We start from the raw sequence: 12,637 nt of genomic DNA, 5'->3' as shown, positions 1-12,637 counted from the left end.
GGCAGCCTGGTCCCCTGGAGGCATTCCACCCTTAATGAATTCTGCTACCATTTACAGAAGCAAATGTCTGGCCTCAGTCCTTTCGCTGGCATGCTAATGGTGAATTCAGCTCACAAAGCTGAGCTTCTTCTGGTCTTGTTGTCTAAAGGGGAAACTTTTTTTTTCTTTCAATTTCAAAGAGCTACATCATTGTTGGGGATGATCATATCAAGTAAAATAATCTCCCTTCAGTTCTGACTCCTTCCCCAGAAACATGATCTGAGCAGGCAAACAACTGCACTTTTTTTACTAGATTGGTTGAGTTGGAGCCTTTTATTGAGAACCTGATGCAAAGGCCATTCAAGTCAGTGGAAAGACTCCCATTTTTAAAATCAGGCCCTAAAAGCACATACGTACAGAGAACTAGAGAAACTAATGTAACTAACAAAATGTATCAAAATATATCTGTGTCACTCTGACAGTCAAAGGTATAAATAGTAATTTTAAAAAAGCAATATTTGATAGCATTAGGATTAAAGTCTACTGTTTAGTTTTTTTCCAAGTAAAATTATATTAAACCTGCATGTAAAATGGGATCAATTAAATTGAACCATGACATTTGTGCCGCTTTAGTTAGTATTTGTCAGGCTTTCCATTCTTTCCTATTTTTAAGGATTTAAAAATTGGTCATAAAAGCTCTTTCTAGCAAAAACTGCGAACACAAGGGGAGAGAAGAGCAAATGGATAACTGGGGGGAAAAACATTTATACATTTGCTTAGTTATAGTGCTAAAATATATATGTACACATATATATGCACGTGTGTGTGTATATATATATTTAGACTGTTTGTTTAAATTGTATAATCCTCAAAACCAAATTTGATTTTAAAATGAACTTTCAAAGGCTTCCAACAACTGTTTGAAAAGAAATCTAATGGGAAAAAATGTGGATGTTTGTGCCCAGCAATTTTTGTCCCTGGTCCTGCAAGTAAACATAATGCATAGCTTTACACACATGAATACTCCCAGTTCAGTGGGACTCATGTCTTTGCAGGATAAAGCCTGTTCTTTGCTCAAAGTTGCTTAGAATTTTGTATGCTTGCAGATGCACTTTGTCTTCACGCCAACTGTTATTTAGTCTCTTCCCCAACGCGAAAGCCCCTAAACTGTGGTTTAGGTTTTTTGTTGTCTGACTACATTCTATACTTTAGTCTGTGAACAGAAAATCATATGAAGATTGTTTTAATGAATATATTCTTTTATTATGAACCATTTTAAAGTAATGCTAAGTTTGTAACATAGAATCATAAAAATGTAAGGCTGGAAAGAACCTCGAGAAGTGATCTAGTCCAGCCCCCTCCACTGAAGCAGGACCAAGTATGCTTAGACGATGCCTGGCAGTGTTTGTCTAACCTGTTTTTAAAAGCCTCCAGTGACACGGATTCCACAACCTCCCTTCGAAGCTTAATCCAATCCTTAATTATCCTTATATTTAGCAAGCTTTTGCTAATATCCAACCTAAATCTCTCTTGCTGCAGATTAAACCGATTCCTTCTTGTCCTATCTTCAGTGGATATGGAGAGCAATTGATCACCATCTTCATTATAACAGCCTTTAACATATTTGAAGACTGTCAGAACCCTCTAAGTTGTCTCTTCTCAAGACTAAAATGCCCCGTTTTTTAACCTTTCCTCATAGGTTAGGTGTCCATTGTTGTAGTCTCCTCTGGACTGTCTCCAGTTTGTCCACTTTTTTCCTAAAACATGGTGCCCCAAACTGGATACAATACTCCAGCTGAGGCCTCACTAGTGCCGAGTGGAACAATTACCTCCGATGTTTTATATATGAAACCTGTTAATATGCCTTAGAATATTAGTGCTCTTGTTTGTTTGTTTGTTTATTTATTTATTTGGCAACGGTTTCACATTGTTGGTTCATGTTCAATTTGTGATCCACTATAGCCTCCAGATCCTACTCAGCAGTACTACAGCCTCGCAGTTATTCCCCATTTTGTATTTGTACATTTGACTTTTCCTTCTAAGTGCAGAACTTTACATTTGTCTTTATTGAATTTCATCTTGTTGATATCAGACCAATTCTCCAATTTGTCACAGTCATTTTAAATTATAATCCTACCCTCCAAAGAGCTTGCAAACCCTCCCACCTTAGCGTCATCTACAGATTTTATAAGCCTAGTCTCCACTCCATTATCAAAATCATTGATGAAAATGGATCCAGGGCAGATCCTGTGGGACCACACTAGATACATCTTCCTAGTTTGATAGCAAACTATTGATAACTACTCTTTGAGTATGATCTTTCAGCCAGATATGCACCCACCTTATAAAAACTTCATCTAGACCACATTTCCCTGGTTTGCTTATGAGAATGTAACATGGGACTTTGTCAAAAGCCTTACTAAAATCATGATGTATCACTTCTACTGTTTCCCCCTTGTTCTTGACAAATCCATGTTGGCTATTATCTATTACTCTATTATCCACTAATTGGGCAATACAAATTGATTGTTTAATAACTTGTTCTAGTATCTTTCCAGGAGGGGGCAGTCAGGAGACAAGGAGTAAGGGGGGTTGGATGGGTTGGGGATTCTGAGGGGGACAGTCACGGGGCGGGAAGTGGGAGGGGGTGAATAGGGGGCAGGGGCCAGGCTGCTTGGGTGGCAAAGCCTTCCCTACCCAGCCCTCAATACAGTTTCGCACCCTGATGTGGCCCTCGGGACAAAAAGTTTGCCCTCCCCTGCTCTAGGACCTCACCCATCCTCCATGAGTTCTCAAAAATAATTGCTAATGGTTCTGAGATTGCTGCAGGTAGTTCTTTTAAGTACCTTAAGAGTGAATTTCATCAGGGCCTGCTGGCTTGAATATATCTAACTTATCTAAATATTCATTAGCCTGCTTTTTCTCTATTCTGGCTTGTGTTCTCTTCCCATTGTTAATATTAATTGTGTAAAGCATCTGGTCACAATTAATCTTTTTAGTGAAGACTGAAGCAAAATAGGCATTAAACACTACAGCCTGCTTGATGTCATCTGTTATTAGCTCTCCTTCTCACTAAGTAGTGGACCTATACACTGCATCTTTTTCTTTCTCCTAATGTATTTATTGAAGTTCTTCTTATTGCATTTTATATCCCTTATTAGGAGTAATACATTTTGTGCCTCAGCCTTTCTGATTTTGTCCCTATGTGCTTATGCTGTTCTTTGCTATTCATCCTTAGCAATTTATCCATGTTTCCACTTTTTGTAGGTTCCTTTTTTGATTTATTTCAGACCATGAAAGAGCTCCTGATTGAGCCATGTTGGCTTCTTACTGCTACTCTTACTTTCTTTTGCATCGGGATAGCTTGCTGCTGTGCTTTTAATAGTGTCGTTTTGAGAAACTGCCAGCTTTCATGAATATTTTCCCCTTAGACTTTTTATCATGGGACTTAATAAACTCAGAGAACTGACAGGGAAAAGGCTGCAGTTTTTTTTTAAGTCCATTATCCTGGCATGAAACAACAGTCAGGAAATTCACAGGAAAGGGTGAAATAGGCTAAAGGACTGATCAAGTAAAGCACTTGGGCACAGGTTTAGCTTAAAAAACATAAGCTGTCTCATTTTCTTCAGTGGGACTACTCAGATGCTTGACATTAACAATGTTTAAATGCTTTGCTAGATCAGGGCCTCTGAATCAGATTTTCAAAAGTATTTAGGCGACTATAGATGCAGATGCTCAGCAAGTGGAATTTTCAAAAGTGCCTAAACAGATTAGGCACCTAAATACATTTGAAAATCTACCCTGTAGTGTCTGCTAACTTTTTTAGGCTAACAGGATATTTGTGTAACTGCAGTTCTATCTGAATATGCCCCTTTATGCTTACAGGTGCTGTTGAACGCATTGCACACAGTACCCTAATCTTTGAATTTTCCTTGTTTTTATTATTTTATGGCATAACCTTAAGGCGTTATATCTGAAGTGGGTATGCAAGCTCAACCTCTCCCTGCTATGGAGAGAGCAGACCTGACACCTTTGCTGAAAGACTTAGGGGAGTCTGCATGCTCATGTACGGCAAACGGAATTGACTTACACAATTTGCCATTAGTGTTCAGAGGGGAACTCTCCAGAAATCATCAGTCTGACAGTCAGGAAATAAACCAATACAGAAATGCTTGAAAGATCAGTAAATTCTACTGCAATTGGTCATCTCAGCTTGATCAGTGAGTTGCTGTCTAGAGGATATTAACAGAGGTCTTGGCACCAAAACACACAAGCTCTGTAACCATCTGCTTTAAATGCATCTGAATCACTTTTCCATTAGCCCTGAATTTACTGGGATATGTGCATTTATAGGCATGAGTTTTAATTCTGAGCTAAACAGTTATTTTGTTTTTGTTTTTTAATTCACTTGGTTTCTTTGGGACCACAATACAGGGAAGACTCCTGAAATTCCCATTACAATGAATTCTTTATTCTTTCTCATTATTTTCAGCTATAAGAAATGAAGTACAGTATAGGCAAAATGTAAGTCTTTTAATATTGAAAACATTTTTCCTTCTCTTAGCAATAGCTATATACACCCCTTTTCCACCCCTCGGACAAATGTGCACACATGCAGTTCTTATCAGTTCCTCGCCTTCACTTAAGTCTCTGATATCAGCTCTATAGTATGTATATTTCAAGAAAGCAGTGACTTAAAAGGTACAAAATCCCTTGCATTAGTGCCTGTGTTTATGTTCATAATCTGACTCAGCAGTGTGCCTACCTCAGGCAGATTATATCAATATATGTGCTCATTTACTCCGTGACACACTCCCCCAAACTTTTTTTTTTCCTGTGAGGAAGCAAACATCAATATTCTGGGCAGGACTTTTTCATACTAAACATTTCCTCTGCATACTGCAAGATAGTCTTCCTACAAATAGTATTAAGAGGATCCAGGTATGTAGAAAGCAAATAAACTATGTATTTATTGGATATTACCATTTAAGGGCCCAAAATTGCAATATTTATCAGAGTCCCATTTAAATCACTGAGGCAACAGTAATAAGCACAAGACATAATAGTAAGTGATTGCAGGATAGGGCCCTAAAAGGAATGGGCGAGAGGAAAAAAATCTAAATTAATGTTTATTTAACTACAACCACTTATGTATAAATTCAGGAAGAAAATCTAGAGCAGTTATTTCCTTTAAGACTGGTTAAAAGATAGGAAACAAAGGGTAGGAATAAATGGTCCATTTTCAGAATGGAGAGAAGTAAATAGTGGTGTCCCCCAGGGGTACTGGGCCAGTCCTATTCAACATATTCATAAACGATCTGAAAGGGCAAATAGTGAGGTGGCAAATTTGCAGATGATACAAAACTACTCAAGATAGTTAAGTCCCAGGGAGACTGAAGAACTCCAAAAGATCTCTCAAAACTGGGTGACTGGACAAAAAAACGGCAGATGAAATTAAATGTTGATAAATGCAAAGTACTGGACATTGGAAAACATAATCCCAACTATACGTATAAAATGATGGGGTCTATATTAGCTGTTACCACTCAAGAAAGAGATCTTGGAGTCATTGTTTTCAGAGAATGAAAACATCCACTCAGTGTGCAATGGCAGTCAAAAAAGTGAACAGAATGTTGGGAATCATTAAGAAAGGGATAGATAATAAGACAGAAAATACCATATTGCCTCTATATAAATCCATGGTATGCCCACATCTTGAATACTGGTGCAGATGTGGTTGCCCCATCTCAAAAAATATATATGGGAATTGGAAAAGGTTCAGAAAAGGGCAACAAAAATTATTAGGGGTACGTAACGGCTGCCATCTGAGGAGAGGTTAATAAGACTGGGACTTTTCACCTTGGAAAAGAGACAACTAAGGGGGGAGAAGATAGAGGTTTATAAAATCATGACTCGTGGAGTTATTTACTCCTTCTCATAACACAAGAACTAGGGCTCACCCAATGAAATTAATAGGCAACAGATTTAAAACAAACAAAAGGAAGTATTTTTTTCACACAATGCACTGTCAACCTGTGAACTCCTTGCGAGAGGATGTTGTGAAGGCCAACACTATAACAGGTTTCAACAAAGAACTAGATAAATTCATGGAGGATAGGTCCATCTATGGCTATTAGCCAGGATGGACAGGGATGGTGTTCCTAACCTCTGTTTGCCAGAAGCTGGGAATGGGCAACAGGGGGTGGATCACTTGATGATTACCTGTTCTGTTCATTCCCTCTGGGGTACCTGGCATTGGCCACTGTCAGAAGATGGAATACTGGGCTTCTTTCTTAACTGTAGTCCTTAATATTTTCTCTGTAGAATAAAAGCTCAAAGACTTTTCTTTTTGTTTCCATTAGCCAAATGCGGATTGCATAGATGATATACCTCCAGATTTTGAAGCTTCCATAGGAGGACCACCAACTAATCAGATTACAGGAGCTAGTGATATAACTGTGAATGAAAGCTCTGTAGCTCTGGATCCTCCTGTCCGGACTGTGGGAGTACTACAAGTCATCCAGGATGCAGATCCTCTTCCCCAGGTTGGGGAGGGTAACTTCACAACAAGTAGTAAGTTTCTCCTTCTGGCAGAGTTTGCCCTGACAATAGTATGCAGAAACCTGAATCACAAAGAAATGTATAGATGCGTGGGGCTTGGAATATTATTTTCACTACTTTAAATTTCACTGAAATCTAGAGGATAAATAACTTGGCTTAAAATGGCACCTTTGAATTATCATGGAGTATTACTGTATCACACATACTCTGAACCCAATGTGCAAATAAATGGATTGAATCTGATAGAATAGCAAAGTGAAATGTATGGAAGAATACTCTAGACTAAGTAGAAATAGGCCTTCTCTGTTAACACAAAGTAGACTAAACTTATAGACATCTTTAATGTTGTTTGACTGAATCCTTTTACCAAGGCCTTCCTTGATAATCTACACCTATAACCCAGCCCCTTTGTTAAATTCATTTGCTGGATGCCCTTGTCTGCCGAGTTTGGCTACTCCTTATCCCCTGGTCTGCCTTGCTTCGATGTACTATTTCTTGTTATACATGCAGAGTTTCACTCTTGCTTCAGTAACATAAAATAGATTCACAGATTCCAAGGCCAAAAGAGAGCATTGTGATCATCTAGTCTGACCTCCTGTATAAAACAGTACAGAGAACTTCCCCAAAATAATTGCTAGAGCATATTTTTTAGAAAAACATCCAATCTTGATATTAAAATTGCCAGAGATGGAGAATTCACCATAACCCTTGGTAAATTGTTCCAATGGTTAATTACCTCATTGTTATAAAATCTACGCCTTATTTCCATTCTGATTTTGTCTAGCTTCAACTTCCAGCCTTTGAAATCTATTATACTTTTCTCTGTTAGATTGGAGAACCCATTTTTGAATATTTACTTCTCATGTAGGTGCATGTAGACTGCAATTAAGTCGCCATTTAACCTTCTCTTTGTTTAGCTAAATAGATTGTGCTCCATGTGTCTGTCACTATTAGGCATGTTTTCTAATCCTTTAATCATTCTCATGGCTCTTCTCTGAATCCTCTTCAATTTTTCAATACCCTTCTTGAATTGTGCAGCAACAGTCACACTTGTGCCAAGAACAGAGGTAAAATAACCTCTCTACTCTACTCAAGGTACCCCTGTCTATACATCCAAGGATCACATTAGCTCTTTTGGCCATAACATCACACTGGGACTTCATGTTCAGCTGATTATCCACCAAAACTCCCAAATCTAGATTCTGTGGTTCTCATATTAGGGAGTCAGTTCCTTAACCCTTATTAATGAAAAAATCAGCACAGGATAACTATACAGCATGAATCTATTGATGTTGCTTTCCATCATTCAAATAGCAGCAGAGGTAATGTATCCCTATCAGAGAATCCTACTGAAAATGGCAAAGCCAGAAAACAAAGCTAAGGGGAGAGATTCTCCCTCCTGGTCCAGAGCCCGGGGCTGGTTGCAAGGCACTGGAAGGAAGTGCTGCTGCGGCTTTTGAAAGGAACCAGAATAAGTCCTGAACTGGGCAGGGGGAAATCTCCCCTTCATAAGCACCTGCATTGATAGGATAACTGCCCATAGCACTGTGGAGATTGCAGATGGTGCTGCAGCCTATTGCCAGCTAAGGACTGGAGGTGGTAACTTAAGGAGCTCCTAAGTGCATTGAGTGGTTGCATCAACCCTCAGAACAACCAGAATCAGGAAGGCATACTGGAAACTTAAAGCCACCTTAGCCAGCTTCAATGCCCCGGGCTGTATGTTTATGTACTACGCTTCGCACACAATCTCATCTGTGGTATTCTGATTTGGTGCTTGGTTTTTCAGTTAATAATAGTTGGGCTGCAATATTATTTATTAGGTATAGATGATTATTATACTTTGTTCTTTTCAGGATTACATTCAATGCTTGAAAATTTTTTGGCATGGTCGGGTGCGCAAACGTACATCATTTCAATAACGCATCCATATGGTCTGATTCACAATAGTATTCAGCAACTGGACCATGTTCATTTTGCAAGGGGTTGGCAGTAAACTAACCCCTTCGTGTTCTGCTGGGAGTTAGGGGCCTGAGTTTCAGAGGTGATGAGCACTCGCAGTTCCCACTGAAGTCAATCGGAGTTGTAAGTGTTCCGCCCCTCTGAAATTAAGCCCTCGAGTTCTCAAACTGTACACAGTTTTAACCCAGTTAGGGGAGCACAGTTACAGCCAATACACACTACAACTTAAACCAAGTTATAAGGGGGTGAGAGGGCAACCCTGGTGTAACTGACTTGGTTATAGCTGTATTATAGACATGGCTTTAAACAACAAGAATTATGTCAGAATTGTATTCACTAATTGTATTGAATAGTTCCAGTGTGGTCAAAGACCTAGAACCACAGAGCTTCCCCCAACGTCCCCCCATCCCACTCCAGCATGAACTTGATTTGTCTGTGATTTTACAAATGCTGCCAGGAATCTTTGCGGAGATATTTGATTTTTGCCCCTCCCCGCTTATGCACCGTTAATGACAGAAGAGTGCTCCTAGGCTGAGTCTGCACTGGAGATTTGCGTGGTTTCTTCTTATGATTGAACCTGTGTGAGCTGAAGCCATGCAGTGTTTACAGAGTACACTGCATCCAAACCCTGCACTTGCTGCCACTGTTGTAGTTTTTGTGGATTGCTGTGCTTATCCCACAGTGCTGTTGATTTTTCTTTCTGTTACTGTTTGGGGGTTTATTTGTTTCCTGACAGGATCCAGAGGCAGGGACCCTCCCAAAGTGGGCCTGGCGGAAGGACATTTTCATACTGCTGCATACATGGGATGAAATCCTGTATCCATTGACTTTAATGGCAAAACTTCCATTGACTTCACTGGGGCCAAGATTTCATCCATGCAGTTTTGCCAGTGCTGTTACTTTATTTTTGTGAATGTGCTCAGAGGACATTTCCCTCTTCTTCTGAATAGAGAATTTCTTCCTCAAGGCCCTTAGTAACTTTCCTGGCCATGAAGAGCTAGATGGAACTCATTGTAGAATCCACCTTTGCCACCCCTTATTAAAAACCAAGATCAGATTTTTTGCATGGTAGCTCAGAGCACTAAGTAAAGGACCAGGAGCTGCACTCAACCAATCTCATTACAACACCCAGCACTGTGGGGCCCCCGTCTTCAAGGAAATGTTTGTTAGGTGGTGTTAATAATAGGATTTGTATGCTAAATCCTAGAGTGTCCTTTTCAATCCCTGCGTGTGTCAGCTGATACCGCATTTTAAAATTAGACAGAGAGAGAGAGAGAATTTCTTTAGTTTTATATTCAGCTCAACTATGGATTTACTGTTTCAAGAATCAGTGACCCTGTTAATCTTAAGGTCTCCAAAGTGTCAAATCTCTTTTCCCATTCCCTCACCTGTAGTAATGGTCACACTGCATTGTTTCTTATTAGTGGGCTGTTCTGCAGCAAGAGCTATCATGTCTGGAAATGTCATAGCACCTTCGAGCAGGAGCAATTCCATGCAAATGTAAAGCAGGGGTTAGATTGTGGCATTTAGCCACAGCCTCGAATAAGGAGGGATGCTGAGCTGAACTGCCCCCAGGGGAGCGGCAGGAGGGTTTTGCCTGAGTGAGCACATGGGGAGTGTACACCTGACAATGTCCCTTTGAATGGTGCAGCATGCTTCCCTTTCTGGAGACTGCCAGCTCCTTGAGTTAGTGCAGACAGTGTTCAAGGCCATCTCTCCTCCCCTCCTTACCCCCTTTGGAGCAATTTGTTTCTCTGAGCGTGGAATCCTTGCATTTCCACAAGCATAGAAATTGCAGTTATCCCTGGCTTTACATAGAGTCCCTAAGGTCAGCATTAAAGGATCCTTCCCACACCTATGCTTGAGCCAGGTATAATCAGCATTAAGTGTCTGAGTTAAAAATACTGTAGTTCTCTTAGGAAAAGAGCAGCTAGAGTGTGTGTGTGTGTATATATATATATTGTGACAGGGCAAGGCCAGATGGCTATAGAAAAGTAGTGGGAGATAGATATATTAGCTCCAGGCTAAATAAATCCCTGGTACCAGGATAAGTGAAATGGCAGCTGCTCCAGGTCAATTGAGACACCTGGGGCCAATTAAGAACTTTCCAGAAGGCAGGGAGAAGGCTAGGTTGATAGGGACACCTGAAGCCAATCAGGGGCTGGCTGAAACTAGTTAAAAGCCTCCCAGTTAGTCAGGTGGGTGTGCATGTCAGGAGCTGTGGGAGAGGCTGAGTAGTACACACCATATCAGGCACGAGGAAGGAGGCCCTGAGGTAAGGGTGAAGTGGAGCTTGAGGAAGTGAGGGCTGCTGTGGGGGATGTAGCCCAGGGAATTCTACATGTAATGTTTCTAAAAGGTCAGCTACCATAGCTGATACTATTAGGGTCCCTGGGCTGGAGCCCGGAGTAGAGGGTGGGCACGGGCCCCCCTCCCCCGCCGCACCTTTGCCCCCTGATTAATCACTGAGACTCGGAGACAACAGAGACTGTGCAAGGAAGGATAACTTCTCCTCACCTCCCTCGCTGGCTTATGATGAAAATGGCTCAGTAGACTGTGACCCTTGTCTCGAGAGAAAGAAGGGTTACATGCAGGGTCACAGGGAGCCTCTGAGGCTAGCGAAATCCGCCAGGAAATGTGGGACCCACGGAGGCAAGGACAGAGCTTTGTCACTATACATATATAGTTGTTAGAAATCTGGCATTTGGAGACAAATAAAGCATTCATGTACTTTTTGTTTCATCTGTGATCATATGGAAATTTCCCAGTTCACATGGTGTTTGCTATTTTTGGTAAGAGTTAGTCTGTATGCATTTTCAGGCTTCATTCACTGTTCATATTTTATTTCTTGGTCAGGCCTACAAATACCTCTGGCCTTTCAAGCTCTACAAGCCCCAAAGGGACACATGTACTGACTCCACCTGTTCAAGAAAATGATTGGCATGCTGCAGGGGGCCCACTAAATTCAACTCCCCCTCGCCCCAACTCTGGAAACTCCCAAGGCAACACCAGAAAGAGAGAGGGTCCTGAGTTGGAGTAACCACTGTGCTCAGTTTGAAGATGGCTGGGTAGCCGGGGAGGTCCACAGATTTTATGTGGACCTGAAGCTGTGAAGCAGAGCTATGTGAATGTGTTTTCTGGTTCACTGGCAATTCCAAAAAAGTAGAAGAAAAAATTGCTACAAGTCAAACAAAACAGTTCCTTTTCAACAAAACATTTCATTCAAATTCAACCATTTTAAAGGGTTTTGATAGAATTAAAGGAAATTTCTCAGTGGAAAGTTATTCAAATATGTCAGAATGAAACATTCCAACTTCTTCAGATTTTTTTTTTTTTTACACACAACAATTTGGTGAAACCAACACAAATTCTCAAAATGTTTTGGTGTCACCAAATCAGCATTTTTCACCAAAAGAGTTTAAGCTGACCAATTTCACCCTCAGTTCAATTGTGAAGTCTTTCAGATAGGTATGGCAGTAAATTTCTTTTCCTGGGTTTTGTTGCTTTGGGGATAAGCTCCAAAGATGTAGATTGTCAGGACGCTTTCACGCTAGTTGGGTAGTTGCTTTATCTTATCTGCTGGTAGTCACTTTGCCATTCTTCTGTGTTATTAGTAGTTTGTTCTGAGGAGTAATTTGAGGAGAGAAAAGCATGTGACAACTGCACAAGCTAACGGTGAAAGCATCGAAACACCAAACTTGTATCCTGGAGATGGAATACTCATGGGATCCACTTACTCAAAAAGTGAGAGGATTGGGTCCCAAGTGCCTTCGATACGATGTGTGTTAATGCCCTGTTAAAACTCCAAAGTGATGCTAAACTAGACAATTAGCAGGTACTGAAAATTACAGTGGTCTGAGGTCCTGGATTTGTTATTTTAAGGGCTTGTCTACACAGTGTGTTAGTGTGCAACAGGTGAGGTGTAAATTCTGGTCCACAGCAATGTGCCACGCAATATCTAGTGTGGCGGACCCCTCTGCTACATGCTAAACATTCCTTTGTGTCATTGATGTAGTCTTGTTTCAGACAGTCCTAAGATAATGCACGCAAAAGAACTTTTAGTATGTGGCAGCAGGGTCCATGCAGTCCCTTCGTGCGTGATATGCTAGTCCAGACTAAAATTTACACTCAACTTGAT

General features: G+C 40.6%; 1 protein-coding gene across 2 annotated transcripts in view; it reads left to right on the top strand.

Moving 5' to 3' along the window:
- Positions 1 to 12,637, top strand: part of RNF150 (ring finger protein 150) — a 190,124-nt gene that overhangs the window by 146,563 nt on the left and 30,924 nt on the right. For both annotated transcript variants that reach the window (XM_043545734.1, XM_007067777.4), the window contains exon 6: positions 6,342 to 6,552. In XM_043545734.1, coding sequence (XP_043401669.1) covers positions 6,342 to 6,552 — 211 coding nt within the window. The remainder of the gene's footprint in view (positions 1 to 6,341; positions 6,553 to 12,637) is intronic.

Source organism: Chelonia mydas, chromosome 4 (assembly GCF_015237465.2).
Source record: "Chelonia mydas isolate rCheMyd1 chromosome 4, rCheMyd1.pri.v2, whole genome shotgun sequence".
NCBI lineage: Eukaryota > Metazoa > Chordata > Testudines > Cheloniidae > Chelonia > Chelonia mydas.
The sequence above is the reverse complement of the archived record's forward strand: the minus strand, read 5'-3'. Positions and strand labels throughout refer to the sequence as shown.